General features: G+C 34.3%; 1 protein-coding gene across 16 annotated transcripts in view; it reads right to left on the minus strand.

Moving 5' to 3' along the window:
• LARP1B (La ribonucleoprotein 1B) overlaps window positions 1-23,438 on the minus strand; it is a 134,375-nt gene that overhangs the window by 91,352 nt on the left and 19,585 nt on the right. For 14 of the 16 annotated variants that reach the window (XR_008703572.1, XM_055550534.1, XM_055550537.1 and 11 more), the window contains exons 6-11: window positions 22,695-22,838; window positions 22,302-22,467; window positions 18,476-18,620; window positions 9,822-9,996; window positions 5,631-5,803; window positions 538-903 (exon numbers count right to left, since the gene is read on the minus strand). Coding sequence is in view for 15 of the 16 variants with exons in the window: in XM_055550534.1 (XP_055406509.1) it covers window positions 538-903; window positions 5,631-5,803; window positions 9,822-9,996; window positions 18,476-18,620; window positions 22,302-22,467; window positions 22,695-22,838 (1,169 nt within the window). In the remaining variant the exon portion in view is untranslated. Of the gene's footprint in view, window positions 1-4; window positions 255-537; window positions 904-5,630; window positions 5,804-8,275; window positions 9,246-9,821; window positions 9,997-18,475; window positions 18,621-22,301; window positions 22,468-22,694; window positions 22,839-23,438 lie in introns of those variants that run through there. The other 2 variants (XM_055550543.1, XM_055550545.1) reach the window with 2 other exon arrangements.

Consider the following 23,438-nt stretch of genomic DNA (forward strand, 5'->3'; position numbering starts at 1 on the left):
GTAATGATCAACAAGGAAAGACAGTCAGTGTAATCTTGTCTACTTGTCAACAACGAGTTCCACTGTCACAGAACCTGCACCACAGACTAAGGTGAGAAGCACACAAAGGGCAACGAAAGTAACTACTTTCTGAAGCCCTGCTCACACAGCTGGAGTGCTTATAGCCACATATGTAAAGAGCATATAAACTAAGCCAGTCCATAACTTTAGTTTTTATGTCTTCTAATGAGGAAAGGCCTTCTTATTACTTTCACCTGAAAAAAAGGTAGGATTTTTTTTTTAAATCATAGAGTGCTAATATTTTTTGGTAATGAAAGCACTTATTCACTGTCATTTTTGTTTTTGTTTTTCACTGTCATTTTAATAAAATAACTTTTTCAGGTTGTAAATATCATATATTTCTAGGAATTTTTCAAATTAAATATAATTTATTTATACTCAAAATTTCAAATAAGGTCTCAAGTTTAGGAAAACCTAAGCAGCAACATGCAATCAAAACAAAGTATCAATAGAAAGATGTTGGTTATAAACAATTACCTTTATGGCTCTGTGTTTGTTTTCATATTCTTCCATCCACAGATCCTGCTCATAATAATATAAACCATCGTTGATAACTTTAGCAAGTTCAGATGTAATTTTTGCCTGAGACATGTGGTAGCCTGTTCGATCTCCTCCAGGATGTTTTCTCATGTAAGGAGGTGTCTGAGTTACAATCAAAATCTTATTTAAATCTTGATCATCAATTTCATAATCTGAATCATTATCAGACCAATCAGTAAATGTGTTTTTTTGACCTTCTATTTGTTCCATCTCTTCATCAAAGAAAAAATCAAGTTCTTCTTGTTCTTGTTCATCTGGAAGATATAGTTGATTTGATGCCTCTTCAGGAAGAGATGGTGGTTCCTAGAGGAAGGAATTGGTATTTTATATAAAACCATTATTATCACTTTTATAATAAATGTTGTGTAACAATGTTAATGTAAGTAATATCAAGACTGTTCAATAACTGGATTAACAGTCAAATGGTAAAAGAAAATCATGCCAGTATTATTCTGGCCCAATAAATAGTAAGCAATTGCTAACTACTAAGTTCAAGACTAAAAAAACCCACAAAACTGAATAAAAGAAAGATATTAAAAACTCCTCTAAAATTAGCATGATCCTTAGCACATTCATTACAGCATACCAACTTATTTTACAGATGAAGGAAGAAAAGGCCTATAAATGTGACATTGTTGGTCCACAATCTCAAAATTAGTCTATGAGTATGAACTAGACAACCAAGGTAGTCTTGTGGCACATCATGTGGGATCCTAGTTGCCAGACCAGGGTTCAAACCCAAGCCCCCAGCAATGAAAGCGCAGAGCCCTAACCACTGGACTTCAGAGGTATTCCCAGAAAAAATAAGGTCTTTGGACTTCCAGATTCAATGATCCTCCCTATTCTCAATCTTTTTACCTCAAAATTTCATGTTAAATTCACTAACACTCGCCGAATTATTGAATTTCCACCCTCATGAAAAATGTAAAATAGCTTACTGTTGGGTGACATATATAAAGTCCAAATTTGTAGATTTTAGATCCTCTAAAATCTAACAATCTAGATTTTCAAACTCTCAACACAAAGAAATAGATTTTTCAATGTTCTCATCTTCCAATGCCATGCTCTGATCAATCCTTATCCTTCAGTAAATGCTAATTCACCTATCCCTAGAATAAGACAATTGTTCTCTCCAGAATTCCTATTCATGTGAATCTATATTCATTCATTTGGTCAATAATTATCTGGATCCTCACATGAACTGGGTACTGTTCTAAGTAGGAGATTATAACAATAAATATGACAGCAATTCTGCCCTGATAGAGCTAACATTCTAGTAAATAGAAGTTTTTACTTTTTTAAAAAAGGAAGTTTTAACACTCTGTGAATATAATTAAAAACAAAACTACATATCCTATTATTCACATTTACAAAAACATGAAAAAAGTCTTAGAAAAACACCAAACTGTTAATAATGATAAAGCAAGGAGAGAGCCTTTTGTTATTTGGTATCAGTTATATATAAATTTATATTTTATATATAAATTTTTTATAATTTATGAGAAAGAGACAAAAAAAAGTAGGGGTTAAAGAGTTTTTTAATGTGGAGGAAAAAATGTAGATCTTGGAATAAATGAAATATGGTACAAATTTTTGTCAATGAGTCCAGGATATGATCCTCCCAAGTTATCCAGATTTGCCATGACAAATACAGAAATTAATCAGGATCTTCAGAAAATCTCTTTTTGATATACAATGGAGAAAAGACAATCTCTTTAACAGGTGGTGCTGGGAAAACTGGTCAACCACCTGTAAAAGAATGAAACTACAACACTTTCCAACACCATACACAAAAATAAACTCAAAATGGATTAAAGATCTAAACGTAAGACCAGAAACTATAAAACTCCTAGAGGAGAACATAGGCAGAACACTCACAGACATAAATCACAGCAAGATCCTCTATGACACACCTCCCAGAGTAATAGAAATAAAAACAAAAATAAACAAATGGGACCTAATTAAGCTTAAAAGCTTTTGCACAACAAAGGAAACTATACGCAAGGTGAAAAAGACAGCCTTCAGATGGGAGAAAATAACAGCAAACAAAACTGACAAAGAATTAATCTCAAAAATATACAAGCAGGTCATGCAGCTCAATACCAGAAAAATAAATGACCCAATCAAAAAGTGGGCCAAAGAACTAAACAGACATTTGTCCAAAGAAGACATACAGATGGCTAACATATAAGAAGATGCTCAACATCACTCATTATCAGAGAAATGCAAATCAAAACCACAATGAGGTACCATCTCACGCCAGTCAGAATGGCTGCTATCAAAAAGTCTACCAACAATAAATGCTGGAGAAGGCATGGAGAAAAGGGAACCCTCTTACACTGTTGGTGGGAATGCAAACTAGTATAGCCACTATGGAGAACAGTGTGGAGATTCCTTAAAAAACTGGAAATAGAACTGCCATACGACCCAGCAATCCCACTGCTGGGCACACACACCAAAGAGAATTGAAAGAGACACGTGTACCCCCAATGTTCATTGCAGCGCTGTTTATAATAGCTAGGACATGGAAAGAACCTAGATGTCCACTGGCAAATGAATGGAAAAGAAAGTTGTGGTACATATACACAATGGAATATTACTCAGTTATTAAAAAGAACACATGTGAATCAGTTCTAATGAGGTAGATGAAACTGGAGTCTATAATACAGAGTGAAGTAAGTCAGAAAGAAAAACACCAATATATTAAACACCAGTATATTAACACATGTATATGGAATTTAGAAAGATGGTAACGACGACCCTAGGTGCAAAACAGCAAAAGAGACACAGATATAAAGAACAGACTTTGGACTCTGTGGGAGAAGCTGAAGGTGGGATGATTTGAGAGAATAGCATTGAAACATGTATATTACCATATGTGAAATAGATGACCAGTCCAAGTTCGATGCATGGAATAGGGCACTCAAAGCCTGTGCACTGGGATGACCCAGAGGGATGGGATGGGGAGGGAGGTTGGAAGGGGGTTTGGGATGGGGTGACACATGTACCCCCATGACTGATTCATGTCAATGTATGGCTAAAACCACCACAATGTTATAAAGTAATTAGCCTTCAATTAAAATAAATTAATAAAAAAAATCTTATTTTGAGAAGCTGCCTTAGGCTTTTAAAATAACCCAAGGAAGAAAACCTTAAGTATGCTGAGTGTAACCACCATTGCTAATTTAAAAGCTATCTTTTCAAGACAGAAAAGACTAACAGACATAAAAAACTTATGGTTACCACAGGGGACAGTGGGAGTTGGGGTGGGATAAATTAGAATTTGGGTATCAACATACACAATACTATAGGTGGCACAGTGGTAAAGAATTCACCTGCCAGTGCAGGAGGAACAAGAAACAAAGGTTCAATCCCTGGGTTGGAAAGATCCCCTCCATGGAGTAGGAAATGGGAACCTACTCCATTATTCTTGCCTGTAAAATTCCATGGGACTAAGCAAGCACACGTATAAAATAGATAAACAACAAGGTCCTACTGCATAGCACTGGAAACTATATTCAGTATCTTGTAATAACCTATAATGGGAAAAAAATCTGAAAAAGAATATATATATATATATATATATATATATATATATAAAACTGAACCACTCTGCTGTACTCTTGAAGCTAACACAACATTGTAAATTAAATGTATTCCAATTTTTTTTTTAAATGGCATATAAGTAAGTACAAAGTTATCTTGGATTAGGGCTTCAAACTCAGCATTAATGACATGTTGGGCTTCATAATTCTTTAGGATGTGTGGTGGAGGTGGAGGTGTCTTATGCACTACAGGATATGAACAGCATCCCTGGCCTTCACACTCACAAGATGCAGTAGCACTTTCAGTTTTAATAACCAAAAACTGTCTCCAGACATTGCAAAACATCCTATGCTGAGGTGAAATATCAACATCCTTTCCATTCCTCCAATGAAGAAACACCCTTAAGTCCTTCATGCTTTCTTTCTTCACACTTTAATCTTGGGAATAAAGAGCCCTACCATAGTAATCTTTAATATTAATGATAGCTTTCTTCAGTCTTCCTACATTTGGGTCTGTTATTTTTTGTGACCTCTTCCTTTTAGAGCTTACTTTGAATATTTGAATTATTTTAGTGGCACTATTACCAAGTTTATTTTCAGTAAGCTTTTTTACTTTTAGTTAATTGTACATTCACATATAGTTATAAGAAATAGAAATCTTGAGGACTTCCCTGGTAGTCCAGCACTTCCAATGCATGGGTTGTGGGTTTGATCCATGGTCAAGGAACTAAGATTCCACATGCCACACAGTGCAGCCAAAAAGAAAGAAAGAAAACAGAAATCTCGTGCACTTTTTACCCACTTTCTCCCAAAGTTAACATACTGTAAAACTATAGCAGACTACCACAAGATACACATTGATGTTACCTATCAACCTTACTAGGATTTCCATTTTACTTGTACTCATTTGTGTTTGTAGCTTATATCAGAGCCATTTTTATCACATTTCAAGTTCGCATATCCAACCATCAGCCAAAAATATAGCAGTTCTATTGCAAGAAACTCTCGTATAGTTCCCTAACTACCATCATCTCACTTCTTTGTGTGTCCCCAAGAAATTTATTATTTTCCTTACTGTAAAATCACCAAAACAGAAACAAACCAGACATGTATTCTTTACAAATAATTATATGTAAAATAATTCTATAATTAAGAAGGTTACATATAATGTGGCAAAGTTATAAATTCAAAATTTAGAAAAATGTCATCTTTAAAAAAACTGAAATGTATTCAAACAAATTTCAAGTAAAAAGATTAAAGCAGAATATTTTAAAAATCATACTCAGAAAAAAGATAATTTTTTAAAATTGATACAATTATTTTCAACTACTTAGTAACCTGTAAGTTTTTGCTGAAGGGCAATGGTTCCAAATTTTACCATTGTTTTAAACTTTACCAAATTTTATATATGTATCTCAAAAACAGTGGCCTTACAAGCCACTCAGGATATAGAATACAAACTTCACTTGGGTCATAACAACTTACCTTCAGTTTCACTGGGGATGGATGATGTCTCTTTTTTACTTCTATCCAAGATTCTGAGTCCAAGTTGGGCAAACTGGTAGATAAACCTTTAGACATTCCTTGAAGATTACTTGTTTCTGTGTTTTTCTTTGGGGTCAGTGGACTTCCAATTCTTGGAGAATTTGGGGCAGACTCTAAAATTTTAAGTTAGTTCTATAGTTAAAATAATGGTTTACTTACTTATAAAGCACATTTTTTCTTTACTTGGGCTTGATTATTTTTTTTCTTCACAAAAACATGATAAATCAATCTCAATTATAACCTTTCAATGATATTCAAAACGAAAGGGCTCTGTAAGATGTAGAATGAAGCCAATGAATAACAGCAGCAATGTTATCAACCCCTACAGAGACACATTCATTCAAACCTGTCAAGAACATCAATGCCAGTCATTTATTAATTATGACAACACATTTATTTCAGTCAATTCTCTGTGAAATCTTAGGTTCATAAACTGCAATGAAATTAAGGAATCTTAAAAAATGCTACTAAGCAAATAAAATGTCATTGGTTCTACTAGAATCTACACTAAGACAGCCTTTTCTCCTTTTCCTAATAAGGTTTACTTAAATCCAGTAAACTGAATACTGTAAAAAGCATAATGTGTCACATCATTAAAGTGCACTGCACTGGCAATAATATTTAGTTAGAATATTTTACAGTTCCGCTGGAATTTAAAATGCCTTTCTCCACAATTAATGAAAGTAATTATATACTTTATAAAATACAAATCATAATTTCCTTTATAAAAAATTTTTTTCAAAAGTGAAAGAATATTAAGTTATAATGCATTATGCACTTGCTTTGGACAAAATGTGTTTCAGAAACAAATTTATACTGTAAACTTCTAAGCATTATTTACTCCTCAAAGCCAATTCCTTGAAAATACTGCAAAGCAGAATATTACATAGAGAAAGTTGAATAAATGTATACCAACAATCCTTTTAATTTACTAAATGAAAATGCAAGGGCACATGCCAGGAGTTTGAGAAGAGTATTTCAAGATTTTACATTCATCTACTACCTACTACAATTAGATGGATTTATTATTGTTTCCATGGACACGGTTAGATCCAAGATTCAACCACCAAATGACTATATTGCTTTAAAAAGAAGCATATTATTTCATAACAAAAAAGGCTCTAAAACTGCATTGTTCAACACAATAGCCACTAGCCATATGGAGGTACGGAGCACTTGGAATGTGGCTACTCCTGAAATGTGCTCAGGATATAACTATAAAATATGCAGCAGATTTCAAAGACCTGGCACAAAAATAACATTGGTCCATAATTTTTAATGTTCTAACATTTGGATATATTAAAATTAATTTCATGTTTTACAGCTTTTAATACTATTTAAATTATTAGGATTACATGTGTAGCAAACTAAGTATTTCTATTGGACACTGCTGCTCTACAACTTAATGGTACAAATTAATTGATCCAAAAAATTAGTTTGAGTGAAAAGATTTGGACTGTTAGTATTAACATTGAAAGTTGTACAAAATGGGAAAAACATTAACTTCAGAGAACCCTATTACTGGTGCCATGAATTGTTTCTATTCATGCAGTGAATTAAAAGTAGATTAAGAACCAGCACTCTAGTAACTGGGAGAATTAACTAAATTAGTATGCAGAGTTCATGTATATATTAGAACAGTATCTGGCACAAGGCAGAGAAATCAGTTATCTACTATTTTTAACACAGAAATTGAAGAAAACCTGTAAAAACCTATGTAATTTAATCATCTCTAAATGCTCTTTAAGCCTGAGTAATGTTTTTTGCTATGAAGTTATATATTTCACAATACTCACAACTCATGTGCTCATAAGGTAAACGACATTAAAATATCAAAGAATTTGGTTAAGAAAACTTAACCAGAGTCTTTGATAGTTTTTAAAGGGTGTTCACCATATAAACTAAACATATGTTCTATATGATTTACTATATCTTTTACAAAGAAAAGACTTCAAACTATGTGTGTGTAAATTTTAATAATAATGTGTGTGTGTGCTAAGTCGCTTCAGGTGTGTCTGACTCTGTGTGACCCTATGGACTGTGGCCCAGACTCCTCTGTCCATGGGATTCTCCAGGCAAAAATACTGCAGTGGACTGCCATGCCCTTACCTGGGAAGCCCATTTAATAGTAAAACCCTAATCTTCCAAGATCAAATGAGTTTGAGTATGACTTGGATTATTTGACATTAAACTTGTTTATAGGAACGCATTGGCTCTGCAGTGGTTAGGACTCTGCACTTTCATTCACAGATTCAAATCCTGGTTGGGGAACTAAGATCTCAACAAGCCATGGGATGTGGCCCCAAAAAAATTAATACCACTTAGTCGTGGACAAAAATTAGACACATAGTTTGAGACACTTAATAGGTTCTAATTTGCAAAACCTAGAAAAAAAATTTTTCTTCCTAGTTGAAAACTGACAACATGACTTTTCAGAGATAAACTACCATATATATTTCATGATACCTATTTCATGACATCTTTATCCACCTTGAATCATAGCTTTGGGTAACTATACAGATTGACTTGATTCAGATAATACATACTTGCATGTAAATAAGTATATATTCAAAGAAACACAAAAATGTACAAACATTGATTTTATTCTTGTAATTTTATTAACAATGCATAAATGATTAACGGACAGGCATCATCAACTTGACTATCTTACCTACCCTGTTTCTGTTTTACAACTGACCTAATGCCTGTTCATAAGGTTAAATATATCATCTTGGACCCCAAGTTTATACAATAAATTAATCTAATTTATACAATCAGACATCATATATTTTTTTTAAAACCTAAAAAAATGTCTCTTGAAGTTCTCAAACTTTTAAAACACCTGCCCAAATTGCTTTCTAGGCAGAGAGGCACAGAGGGCTAACAATCAAAGAAATGCTCAATAAAAATATCTGTGAGACTGTCCATCAGTGCTTTATTGATGGCAGGTCTCTATAATGGTATATCAAAAATAGATTTCAAAGAGTAAAAAAAAAAAAATACATTTGTTCATTTCTTAAGGTTTCTTATCCTTAATAGTCCACATTAATAAATCTCATAGTCCGTGTGAAATATTATGACAATAGGTGAGTTACACAATGTACACTATACTGAAAACAGCAAAGGATCTAACAAACTGGGAAATTCCACTCAAGCCTATTTCTGCTTTATTGATCTGGACACAAGTACAGAAGTCTGGAAGGAAAAGACAGAATCTTGCAATATTTCCAGAATGATAATTAACTTTCCCACCGTGAATAAATTGCACATGCAGCTCAGGCTAATTACAAGCAAATGGGCAGCTCCTATTAAAAACAACAGCAGTTCTCAGGTCTGTCTTTCATCATCATCACAAAGGTGTTATCTCCATTGTAGTGTTGGCCCAATCTCCTCCACAAGGAGTGGAAGTAGACAGTCTTGGAGAGAAGTCTGGTCGCTTTCATTTCTGCAGCACGATTTGTTCCAATATTTATAATGATATTTCATTGAGTCACCTATTCCTCTGCATATTCCGATGAAATGACATCCAAGAGCATCAGTAGATCATCACCCTGACTGAAAAAAGTTTAAGCACACATATTTTTTTCCCAAGAGGGAATGTCTTAAAAATGATCCAGGAAAAAATTCTTAACATTAAAGCAATTTTGGGAAATTCTAAATACCACCAATTCTTTAACATATAATTATAATAACTTCATAAGAGATCCCCAATTCTGCTTTAGAATATAGGTCATCTTATGATTTCAAGACCAAGCTGAAGTACATTGGGAAAAAAATTAAAGGAAGGCTACCCCCACTCTTGAGTGTAAGACTTTTAGACTATTCCAATCTTACAAGGGGAAACAAGCAGAATATATCTATAACCATTTAGTAAAATTAAGATAGGAAAAAAATCCAAATATGACAAAGTATACAAATAAGAATAAATAGAGCAGAGCACTTCCCATAATTCCTAAATCCCTATTTAACTTACAGCTTTCTGTGGGAGGCATTATTAATAAAATATGAAGCATCAAAACATTAAATTATCTTTAATTTTCTGCTGAGTCTAAATAAACTTTTACAAAGATAGGTAAATTGGAGTAAATACCCCACTGTTAATGCTGTTTGCTCTAGAAGAAAAGTTGTTACCTGTATGTGAACCAAAGGCTTGCCCTGGTACAAATTCTGGGCAATCAATCAGTTGAGAGAAGTCTGTCTGTGGCACACTCCGTGGAACGGGGCCTGGAATTGGCCATTTTTCTGGTTCTATCTTTTTTCTCATTTTCTCATCCACAATTTCCACTTCTGTGCTATCTTTCAGTGCCTATAAATAGGTATTTTAATTATTAAAGCAATTTCACTCAAAAATTTAACTGTACACCCTGTATTTCTAATTTAAATCTGAAATCAGCATATAGTATCATAATGTTTTTAAAAATATCCATGAACAGAAAAAAATTTTAAATCATTTGCTTCTGAAAAGTATGAAATATCCTGATTTAGCATGTAGCACATTATTCTAATTGTGAAAAATTTTCAATTAAGGAGTATTTTCAATTAGGTTCAACTATAATTTTATTGTCAATTTTTTCCTTTCCTATTAATATTTCCTTTTGTTTTCCTTAATATCACCAAGTAAAATTTAGGCAATATACCTAATTACTATAATAAATCCCACCATTATTGAATAATAAACACACATATGCAGAGATTCCTCGTAACACCTTGTAAATATAAGGTGGGATTCATAGATAAGAAATTGAGGCTCAAAGAAATAAAGTAGGGTAACTTGATAAAGGTCATAGACTTAGTATGAGGTAATACCAGGTCAAACTATTATCTGTCCCCCATGTTGAGTTTTAAGCCAACATTTTCACTCTCCTCTTTCACTTTCATCAGGTTAGTTCTTCTTTGCTTTCTGCTATAAGGGTGGTGTCATCTGTATATCTGAGGTTACTGATATTTCTCCCAGCAATCTTGATTGTAGCTTGTGCTTTATCCAGCCCAGCATTTCTCATGATGTACTCTGCATATAAGTTAAATAAGCAGGGTGACAATATACAGCCTTGACGTACTCCTTTTCCTATTGGAACCAGTCTCTTGTTCCATGTCCAGTTCTAACTGGTGCTTCCTGACTGCATACAGGTTTCTCAAGAGGCAGGTCAGGTGGCCTGGTATTCCCATCTCTTTCAGAATTTTCCACAGTTTATTGTAATCCACACAGATGGTGAGGAAGAACTAAAGAGCCTCTTGATGAAAGTGAAAGAGGACAGTGAACAAGTTGGCTTAAAGCTCAACATTCAGAAAATGAAGATCACGGCATCTGGTCCCATCACTTCATGGGAAATAGATGGGGCAACCGTGGAAACGGTGGCTGACTTTATTTTTATGGGCTCCAAAATCACTGCAGATGGTGATTGCAGCCATGAAATTAAAAGACGCTTACTCCTTGGAAGGAAAGTTATGACCAACCTACACAGCATATTAAAAAGCAGAGACATTACTTTGTCACGTCTGGTCAACCCTATGGTTTTTCCAGTGGTCATGTATGGATGTGAGAGTTGGACTATAAAGAAAGCTGAGCACCAAAGAATTGATGTTTTTGAACTGTGGTGTTGGAAAAGACTCTGGAGAGTCCCTTGGACTACAAGGAGATCCACCCAGCCCATCCTAAAGATCAGTCCTGGGTGTTCAATGGAAGGACTGACTTTGAAGCTGAAACTCCAATACTTTGGCCACCTGATGCGAAGAGCCAACTCATTTGAAAAAACCCTAATGCTGGGATCGCAAAGAGTCGGACATGACTGAGCAAGTGAACTGAACTGAACTGAACATGACAACTCTTAACCCCTAGGATATGCTGGCTCTCAAAAATAAACTTCAAAAATAAATAAATAAATAAACATGGTATAATTCAAGGGCAAAATAAAACTATAAGAAAATTTCTTCGAAATAAAAATTAGAGTCTTAACTGAATTCAAGGGTACTCACCTTTAGAGACAAGGAAAAAAGACAAGTATAAAAACTCAACATACAAAGTGTTAACATAAAGATTTAAAACTCACTGTATTTTAGTTGGAGAACACATTATATTTATTACCTTAAGTATCTTACATTTGTATACCTTAATATTAGCATCATGCTTACTTCTCAAGTTATATTTTCTGTAATTGGACATTAATAAAGTTAGTATTGAAATTTTTAAAAACAAACTCTTGATGAGAATCAGGATAATCACTGAAAGAGAAGAGAGTCTGAAATATGGAATGAAGGAAATAAAGAAGAATATCTTTTTATTATTTCTTTTTTCTTACTCATCCTTGTATTTTATATTACTATTAATCTTTGGCTGTACCAGGCAACTTGCAGGATATGGAATCTTAGTTCCTGACCAGGTATCAAACTCAAGCCCCCCTGCATTAGGAGCACACAGTCTTAACTACTGGACTGCCAGGGAAGTCCCAAATAGGGTTTTGAATTTGTGATACATGTATGGTTTTTTTTTTTTTTTTTTAATATATTTTCCTAGTTTTGTCCACTGAACCATCTGGAAGCAATGACACTCTGGTAGCAAAGCAGTGGACCAAGCATCCAGATCTTACAACAACACGGATGAATTTTAAAAACTATAAATGATGGAGAAGGAAATGACAACCTACTCCAGTACTCCTGCCTGGGAAATCCCATGGACAGAGGAGCCTGGTCGGGCTACAGTCCATGGGGTCACATAAAGAATCGCATATGACTTAGCGACTAAACAACTTTACCCCAGATCCTGTTGATACCTGAGGTTTTCAGTTCAGTTTACATCAGGTGGCTATAGTATTGGAGTTTCAGCTTCAGCATCAGTCCTTCCAATGAATATTCATTGGATTTCCTTTAGGATGGACTGGATGGATCTCCCTGCAGTCCAAGGAACTCTCAAGAGCCTTCTCCAACACCACAGTTCAAATGCATGAATTCTTTGGCACTCAGCTTTCTTTATAGTCCAACTCTCACATCCATACATGACTATTGGAAAAACTATAGCTTTGACTAGACAGACCTTTGTTGCCAAAGTAATGTCTCTGCTTTTTAATATGCTGTCTAGGTTGGTCATAACTTTTCTTCCAAGCAGCAAGCGCCTTTTAATCTCATGGCTACAGTCACCATCTACAGTGATTTTGGAGCCCCCCAAAATAAAGTCTGTCACTGTTTCCATTGTTCCCCCATCTATTTGCCATGAAGTGATGGGACTAGATGCCATGATCTTAGTTCTGAGGTCTGGTGCTGCCTTTTTCCATCCACCAGAGGGCAGTGTTCTACTCTGCCTGATGCCTCCCCTTTGGGATCTTCCCTTTCAAATCCTAGTGTTTCACCTCCTGAAGTAATCCCCAGTGTCTCAAAATTTGATTTGACCTTTAGAAATACATCTTACATTGGAACCTCACAGAGATATACATCCATATGCAACTTTTTATGTACATATATAACAAAAGTTTCATAAAATAACCCTTGTCTTCACAGAGAACAGACTTGTGGTTGCCGGACAGGGTTGGAAGAGGGATGAACTAGGAGTTTGGGATCAACAGATACAAACTATTATATAGAGATGTATGGATAAACAACAAGGTCCTATTGTATAATATGAGGAACTATGCTCAATATCCTGTAATAAACCATAATGGAAAAGAACATGAAAAAGATATATATATATGTATATATATATGTATAACTGAATCACTTTGCTGTACAGGAGAAATACACTGTAATCAACTATACTTCAAATAACATTACATTAAAAAAAAAAACCCAGAAATCAAAGAGAAAGGAGACAGAAAAATTCCATCTATACAGACATAAATAACAGACAAATCTATGGTAACAGAAATCACAAAAGTGGTTTGGTTAGGCAGGGCAAAGGACAAGAGGATGGGGAACTGACTGGAAAGGGCCACTGTGGAAGTTTTTAGAGTAATGAACTATTGATATATCTTTGGAGCAGGCTTATACAATTTTCAAAACTCAAACTGAACACCTAAGAGTCCTGCATTTTATAGCATGTTACTTATTACACCTGAATTTAAAAAAGAAAGAGAAACATCTCCTTAAAACTTCCCTATGGGTTTTCAAAATACTGTGAATAAAAGACTACCAGTGGTGTTCACTGGGATGTGAAGACAAACATTCTGAATGGCAATAGTTTCAATGGGCTCAATACTTTGGAAAAAATGTTTAGCAGTATTTACAAAAGCTAAGCTCATATACTATATATATATTTTTTTTTTTTGTACATACACACACACACATATATATATCCTGTTACTTATCAATTTCACAGGACAATAAATATGTATGTCCATCCAAAAGTATGTACAATAACATTCACAACAGTCACATATTCATACTGTAAAGAACCCAAATGTCTACTAATAGGAGCATGAAAAAATAGTATATTCATAATGATACAATTAAATATTACTGCAGAATGGAAAATAAACAACTGCCACATGTAACAATAAGCTTTACAGAAATAATAAGCAAAAGTCGGGTATAAAATAATTCATATACTTTATGTAATATTTTAAACAGGTGAGGGAACTCTCTGAAAAGCAGCTATGTTTGAGGACAGCAATGATTCTGACTAGGACGGGGTACAAGTGCACTCTCTGGGATGGTGAAAATGTTCTACCTTAATCTTAATACTTAACATGAGTACATATATAGGGGAAAAGAAAGAGAAAGTCGCTCAGTCGTGTCCAGTTCTTTTTGACCCCATGGACTATACAGTCCATGAAATTCTACAGGCCACAATACTGGAGTAGGTAGCCTTTCCCTTCTCCAGGAGATCTTCCCAACCCAGGGATAGAACCCAGGCCTCCTGCATTGCAGGCAGATTCTTTACCACCTGAGCCACAAGGGAAGCCCAAGAATACTGAAGTAGGTAGCCTATCCCTTCTCCAGCAGATCTTCCCAACCCAGGAATCAAACCAGGGTCTCCTGCAATGCAGGTGGATTTTTTACCAACTGAGCTATCAGGGAAGCCAAGCTTCCTTAAACTTAATACTTAACATGAGTACATACATAGAGGAAAAGAAGTCATCCTTAATCTTATAATTTATTATTTACAGTGTTTAAGCTATGTCACAATTTAAAGAAAAAATTTCAAGAAAAAATTAAAAGTTCTTTATATGGAATGATATTCCAATATATGCTGTTTTTATTAAAGGAGCAAAACAGTATTATGTAGTAAAACATGCATGATCTCAGGAAAAATACATAAAAAGGCGTAGCACTACTTGCCACACCAAGGAAGGTTTAACTAGTTCACTGTTGGTGAAAGATAAGAAGGAAATTTTTCACTATATACCCATTGAATCTTGAATCACAGGGGATTCTCCACTGGGGGAAAAAAATTCAAGAAAATAAAGAAAACAGAAAGGAGAAAAATTGTGGTTCAGGCCTTAAAAGATTCACAGCATACATAAATTAAGGAAAAGATCTAGACAAAACAAGTGTTAAAACATATTTTTACTAAAACCAAATCTTGTTATCTTGAGCTCTGAAACAATGAGTCAGTTATTTCTGAGTCTCTGAGGTTTTTTCTGTATTTGGTCCTTTTTTTCTGTACTTGGTCCTGTTATTATGAGCAACCAGCAATGCTGGAACATATAGATGTTATATCCCTAGGTCCAGGTCCTATGACTGGTACTAAGACAAAGACTAGCCTGTGCAAAGACACAGAAGTAAGAAAAGAGCAGCACACATTTTGTGGAACCACAAGGTCAGCCAATTTGGGCAACAAGGTTTGAGATGAGAATAGCAAGCACAGTTCTAAGGACTTTATGATTATTATATTAATTACTCCTCTAAGTCCACATACTCTATGATAGCTTAAGCAATTATTTGTTGTATTTTAACAACGAGAAAACTTTAGCATGTAAGACGTTAAATAACTTGAATACAACTGACTAGATGAGGAGCCAGAATCAATTAAATCTAACAAAAAAAGAAGACACAAATAGCTCAGTTTTGGAGCAACTATCAAGAATGCAATAAGCTGGATCAATCACATGATCCATTCCACTCACTTCTAGGTATATATCCAAAGAAAATGAAAAATATTCAAAGAGATACATGCACTCCCAAATGTACTGCAGCATTATTCACAGTAGCCATGATATGAAGACAACCTAAATGACCTCTAAAAAATGAATGGATAAAAACCATGTTGTATATATACACAATAGAATACTACTCAATCATGAGAAAGGAGGATATCCTGCTGTTTCTGACAACATGGATTAATTTTGAACACATTATGGTAAGTGAGATAAAAAAGGTAGAGAAAGACAAACACAAGTATTGTATGATATCACTTATATGTGGAATCTAAAAAAATGAAACTTGTTTAAAAAAAAAAGAAGAAAATGCTTACCAGGAAATGGACGAGGGGATAAGATTGATGTTGTTTAGTACTACTTACTTATAAGTAGTAGTAAATAAGACAGCAATATAATGCACAGTACAATGACTATAGACAATATTGTACTATAACTGTTAAGTGACAATGCTGCAAGAGCATTCAAAACACAACATACATATGTAAATAAGAAAAAAAAAAGAGAGAAAGAAAGAAAAAGAATTCAGTATGGTGAAAATGAATGGGAAAGGAGGAAACCAATTCAGTAAGTGTGGCTATGTAGACATTCTCAACCAAGGTAGATATGGGAAATAGATAAAGAATATTTTGCTTCCTTTGATAGCTTTTTCAAGAAAGTTAACACTTAAGCATATTCAAATATATATTGGAAAAAGCTGATTAAAAGGAGTATAAATAGAAGGATATAAAAGCAACAGTATATTTTTATTTAGAGCTTAAGGTGTATGCCAGATACTGTCATTACACATTTCATATCTATAACAACCCCATGAAGTATGTACTGTAACATTTTCCACTTTACAGAAATCTCAGAACACTGCCTTTAGTGCTTGAAGTCCAGAGCTATGAGGATATGTACGCAGTTTCTCAAGTCCATGCTCTAAATCAGTATGTTTACACTGCAAAGCCTAATGAAGCCCTATCTTCCTAAAGGAAAAAAAAGACATCTTTCCTACTGTAATAAGTGGTAGGTACATAATGAATGTTAAATGAATACAGACCTATGCTGTTCTAAATCACTATGCTTATGTGTTTCTGTTTCACAACAGTTTTATTTCTTACTATAAATCAGCCACTACGTATCAATAATGCTAACCATAATAGTAATGCAAAAGTTCTTTTAAAAATATCCCTTCCCCACTGCTGTAAGTTTTATAATAGAAGTAGACAATCAGTGATATAAAAATTAAGGACTTAATGGGAATATGAACAGACCAAAAAAGGATGCAATGAATTACAACCGGATTCTTACAGAGGTAGGGAGGAAATCAATAACTTCATTGAAAATGACTGTGGAGCTAGAGCTTGCTTAGCGATCTGAGCATGCTCAGTCGTGTCTGACTCTTTGCGACCATTATTCAAAAAACCGAGAATACCATGTGCTGATGAAAAGTAAATGGAATTCTCATACAAAATGGTGGCATGCAAAATGGTTAAGTCCACTTTGGACAATAGGTTGGCAACTTCCTATAGTTAAACATACACTTACCACAGATTCCAGCAATCACAATCCTGAATATTTAGATCTATGCTTTATTCATAATCTCCAAATGAACTGTATGTAGTGCATCCTTACTATGAAATACCAGTCAACAATAAGAACAAACTATTGATACATGAAACCACAAGAATGAATCTCAAAAGCACTATGCTAAGTCAAAGAAATCAGAAACAAAAGGCTACAAACTATTGATGTATAATTTATTTACATGATAGTCTAGAAAAGGCAAAACTAGAGGGACAAAAAAAAAATCAGATCAGTGTCCCAAGGGGCTATATATGAGGAAAGATTGGCTACACAGGTGGCACAAGTGTGTAAGACTGCCAAAATTCAGAAAACTATATAGCAAAAAGGGCAAATATTATGAATATATGTAGGGAATGGAAAACCAAAAATGCTGAAACCATTTCTACAACAAAACAGACAAGAGATTTAATAAAAGCTTTGAGAACACAACTGGAATAACTATTTTAAATTAGCCCTTGGTATACAGGAAAATTTCTCAAAATTTTAATGATGAGAATACAAGCTCTTTTAAAGCAACCTAAATACTAAAGGACCAAGAATACCCAAGAATGTTTAAATTTGTTTTGGGCTTCAACCCAGCCAAGAAGGGTGGGTTAAAAACAGGTGGAAACATCAGTAATCCTTTGAGGGGTTTCCAAGGTTAGACATTTATTTGGATTTTATAAAATGGCAAAAGAGCCTTGAGATACAGTCTTGAGAGTTTTAGGTTACTGTGCTGTGCTTAGTCACTCAGTTGTGTCCACATCTGCGACCTTATAGGCTATAGCTCCTCTGTACATGGGGATTCTCCAAGCAAGAATACTGGAGTGGGTTGCCATGCCCTCCTCCAGAGGATCTTCCCAATCCAGGGATCGAACCTAGGTCTCCCACATTCCAGGCGGATTGTTTACCATCTGAGCCACCAGAGAAGCCCAAGAATACTGGAGTGGGTAGCCTACCCCTTCTCCAGGGGATCTTCCAAATCCAGGAATTGAACTGGGGTCTCCAGCATTGCAGGCCAATTCTTTACCAGCTCTGCTACCAGGGAAGAATGTTTTTGCTTTTTTCTTAAAATTATTTAATAGATTTATTTAGAGCAGTTTTAGGTTCACAGAATAACTGAAAGTACAGACTGTTCTGTATATGAATAATTACCTCCAAAATGAGATTAAAGTTTGTAGTGAGAGCCTGAACTCGGTGGAAACCAGCAATCAGGGAAATAGGCAAGAAACCTTGCTCGTCCATCTTTCTCCTAAGAAAGAAATCCCGTTCCAAATTTTCTATACTGAAGTAATACTCACTGAAAAGAAAAAGAAGTAAATATAAATTTCATCAATTTATTCAATTGGAAATTAAAATATCTATTGCTTAAGATATCACTGCTATAAAACTATTTTGATTTATTGTAACATTATACACATTCACTGTAACATAGGGTAAATATAAATAGCTGTAAAACCCTACTGTTAGTAAATTCTCTTACACAAAGAGAAAGAAATTTAGAATACTATCTTCTCAAAAACTAACTTGTACTTAGATCAGCTTTTCCTAAGCATAAACAATTAAAGAGTGTTATTCTTTAAAACAGTTAAATGATTAACTTTCTAATGAGTCAATTAAGTGAAAATTTCATTTCAAAGCCACATTAACCATATGTAAAATAGACAGCCAACGGGAATTTGCTGTATGGCTCAGGAAACTCAAACTGGGGCTCTGTATCAATCCAGTGGGGTGGGATGGGGCAGGAGACAGGTTCAAAAGGGAGGGGTTATATGTATACCTATGGCTGATTCATGCTGAGGTTTGACAGAAAACAACACAATTCTGTAAAGCAATTATCCTTCAATAAAAAAAATAAATTAAAAAAAAAGTCACATTAACTTGCTTCATTTAAACACTAAATAGCAAAGTTAAACATGTCAACAGACTGCCTTCCAACTTTTTCCCATCACTGAGAATAATGGTATATTAGAAGCAGTTTTTATCAAGTTTACAGAGTAGATTAGTTTGCTGTGTTTTCTAAGCTGGTAGGATAATGACATTGTTTAATATGTCCAAAGTCTAGCATACAGCACAATGTTTAGTAACAGCTGAGTGAATATATGGACACAGATGCACACACCCAATTTTATATTTGAATGATTCAAGACCCTCAGCCTCCCCTTTGAGAGGGAGAACTATAAAAGACATTAGAAGTGAACAGAATATAGCTAAATAAAGAACATCTATAACACCATGAAGTATAAACATAGGCAAAAAACTATAGAAGCAAACTTTCACACCTTAATTGTCTCTCTAGGAAAGTAGAGAGGGAGATATAAATGAACAAGCTGTGGGATCGACAAGTTCCAACATACAAAGATAATATGAAGAATACATATTAATAATGGCATTTCAGAAACACTTGTTTAAATTACAGCTTGCATATTTTAAAAAATGAGAACAAGATTCTAGAGAAACAAAACAAGAGGATAAATGGGGGGAAATGTAGAAAAGAATAATACAAAAGAAATACATGACATCAAATGATATGGCTTACAGTTTAACAATCCTACACTATATCCAAATCACAAAGCAAGTTTTCAAAGGGTGGCAACTGGGTGACTAAAGATACCCTTGAAGTATTTAGGTCAAATTCTTAATTTTGAAGAAATAATTACCTATAAATGAAAGCTGGCTTTGAGCTACCTTTCACTGCATGGGAAAAAAAAAATCTCATTTTAGAAATGTAAATACTCAAGTTGTTTTTTTCCTCTGATATTTTTCAACTATCAAAGTGCAAAGCTCCTTTAGATCAGTGAAATACAACTAACATCTCAGTAACACTAGGTAAATCATTTACTCTCCTTAAACACTGAAGAAAATTAAGAAAAAAATCTAAGTCTTGAAGAAATGAACATTCTGATTTTTGTTATACCTCAAAAGCCCTTTTCACAGTGCCTGCCATGTGGTGGGCACATAATACATATGTTTAAATTTGAAAATTTTCAGACATTAAGACATCTGATTTAACCATGAGTTAAAAATGTTCTTAGACTTAAAACTTCTCTGAACCATTAATTTTTTTTAATCTAGTACTCTGAAAAACACAGAACCTAAATAAACTCATAAATCACTAGTACTTAGAGTATACACTTTTTAAAACTTTTAATGGGCTGCAAACATACTTATATCTGAATGCCAAGAGGCTATCTCCCAATAGTTAATGCACATTTTCAGTTAAAATTATTTTAAGAACTCAAACATCTATGATACAGTTAAGCCTCTTCAAAAATATTTAGCATAATATTCCACAAGTACAAGAAGATTTTCAGGAACTTCTCAAAGAGAAAAATCTAAACACTAATGAATGAATAAGCCTGTATATGTATAAGAAACCTTAAAGACACAAAGTCAAAAAGCATGACTCCTCAAATCTAGATGTGCACTAATCAGAGAATGATAACAGTAAACAGCCATTCTAAACTTGGCGCTCTAGTACCTGCCAAAAACTCTGCTGCTAAACAATGACAAGAAAAGAAGCCATGCCCAGTGCTGTGTCTGACATTTTGTCCACTGTCCTAGGGGACATTATCATGTCCTACACCTTGAAGCTCTGGATTCTACACTGCATGGTCAGAAATTTTGTCAACACTGAAGTAGCTGTTCTCCTCCCTCACCTGTATGAGCACATTGGAAGGCCAGTTATCCTGACATGGAGTTGCCTGTCCACTGTCAGGTCTCAGAAGGGACCTGGTAGCAAGAGTTACCAAAACAAACAAATGAACAAACAAAAAGGAATAATAATTTGAAGTTGATAGCCACATGCCAGGCACTTTCTGCCCATAAAAAGGCCCTTTTCTTCAGTGTTTTCATCAATTGTAACAAAAGAAGCAAGAAAAAAATAAACAAGTTGCTTTATATTGTAAGCCAATCAAATCCATCATGATGGAATCCGAGGAAGATGGCTGGCTGATGCTGATGAAAAAATTATTTTCTAGTAATGGGCCAAGGTTCATTTTCTTTTTTAAAATAAAGGTAGATATTTTAAAACTTCTATGTCCTTTCAAAAAGAGCCTTTCCCTTCCCTTTATAAGAATTTAAAAAAAGAAGTTGAAATTTTAGCAAATTAGATATGAATATGCAAATCAGTATATAAACATGCAAAACATCCTACACAATACTAACACACAGAGGGTTATTTTTTTCTTGCTTAAAGATAATAGAAAAAGCAATATTCTCCTAACATCAACTTCAATATTCAGAAAGCAACTATTATAAAAAATCTTGAACTAAAAAAGATTAGTCTCCTTTTAATATGTGTCACAGAGAACTTAAAAGTAACAATCAGAATTCTGAAATCAATTGTGAAGTAAGTCAGAAGACAGCAACCATTTTTTGCCGTTTATGTTCATCTGCAAATTTTAATATAAACATTTATTTGCAAATTAGCTAAATTTCACTTGTTCTATTTTAAATATACACACTCGTTTCCTCAGTGGCTCAGATGGTTAAGAGTCTGTCTGCAATGCAGGAGACCCAGGTTCGATCCCTGGGTTAGGAAGATCCCCTGGAGAAGGTAACAACAACCCACTCCAGTATTCTTGCCTGGAGAAGCCCATGGACAGAGAAGCTTGGCGGGCAATAGTCCATGGAACCACAAAGAGTCAGACACGATGGAGCAATTAACAGTTTCACTTTTTAAATTCTTATATTTAATCATTCATATTATGCTTTTTTCACTAATACCCTTGTAAGTAGAGAAATACCTCAGTAGAGAAAGCAGGAGTCATATAAACAACATGAACCAATATAAATTTTCTAAAATACTTTATATACTTTGCTAACATTTCCTAGAAATAAAATATAAAATACTATTAAAATCCTCTAATTTTACTAATAAACAGCTTAGAAAAATGTGTTATATTCATTATCAATGATGTTAAAGTTTGACATTATAACAGATTTTCCTACCCCATCTGTTCAGCCTCTGATGACTTACATTTGGCGCTTAATATACTCTTTGAGCAATGCTTCTTCCACAGGATACACCTGAACGCCTGTACCATCGTCATAGTAATACATCATACTGGCATTAAGCTCTGTTTGAAATGCTTGATCAGTCCTTTCATCATGTTCTTGATAACCATATGAATAATCAAAGTTCACTTGAAGTAGTAAAGAAAGAAAAATGATCACAGATTGAAAAAAAACAAAGAACAGTTACTATAAAGAAAAATCCAAAGTGAAGTTTCTCAAGGGCTAACAAATACAAAACCATCTTTATTATCAGACAAAAATCAGTTGAAACACTATATGGTATAGTGGGAAAAACAGAGGATCTGTACATTTTTCAACGTTCATCTAAGTTAACAAAACAAAAATGATGTCTTACATCGAGGATTTCCTCTGCCCCGGCCTCTTCCTCGTCCTCGGCCTCGTCCTCGGCCTCTAAAGGAGCCTTGGATATTACCACCCTCACTTCTCACACTGGAAACTTCATCTTGATCATCTCTCTTTTCTCTTTCACGCCTCCAACCTTTTTTAAAATAAAAATATTTTTATACATTCCAATTTGCAACTATGATTAACATCTTATCATACAAACATGTGGTAACCACCCCACCCCACTTTGTAACCAGTTATTAGTAACTGGTCATTCTTCAGAAAGATAGAAACTGAAGAGATTACATAGGAGTTTGTCAAAATCTCTGGCATAAAAGACATCTTATGTTGTTGCTGTTCAGTCTCTAAGTCATGTCTGACTCTTTCCAACCCTATGAACTGCAGCAATCATGGCTTCCATCACTATCTCCGTGAGTTTCCTCAAACTCATGTCCATTGAGTCAGTGACGCCATCCAACCATCTCATCCTCTGATATAATAATTATAATAATAATAGTATCTTATTAGAAGATATTCTAATAAATAAAATAACATACTACAAAGATAATGAGATCCTTTGCTAAAACTGTACTGTTAAAAATTCAGGAAGTTCCAAGGTAACTGAGTTTTATACTATACAAAACTCCAAAAGAAAAAAAAAAGACAACTTGTTTTCACCCTAACAACTTATTTTCATAAACATGATTTTTGAAGGAAACGATATTTCTATTTAAGTAAAAGACTTTTTCCTTAA

This window comes from Bubalus kerabau, chromosome 16 (assembly GCF_029407905.1).
Source record: "Bubalus kerabau isolate K-KA32 ecotype Philippines breed swamp buffalo chromosome 16, PCC_UOA_SB_1v2, whole genome shotgun sequence".
Taxonomy (NCBI): Eukaryota; Metazoa; Chordata; class Mammalia; order Artiodactyla; family Bovidae; genus Bubalus; species Bubalus kerabau.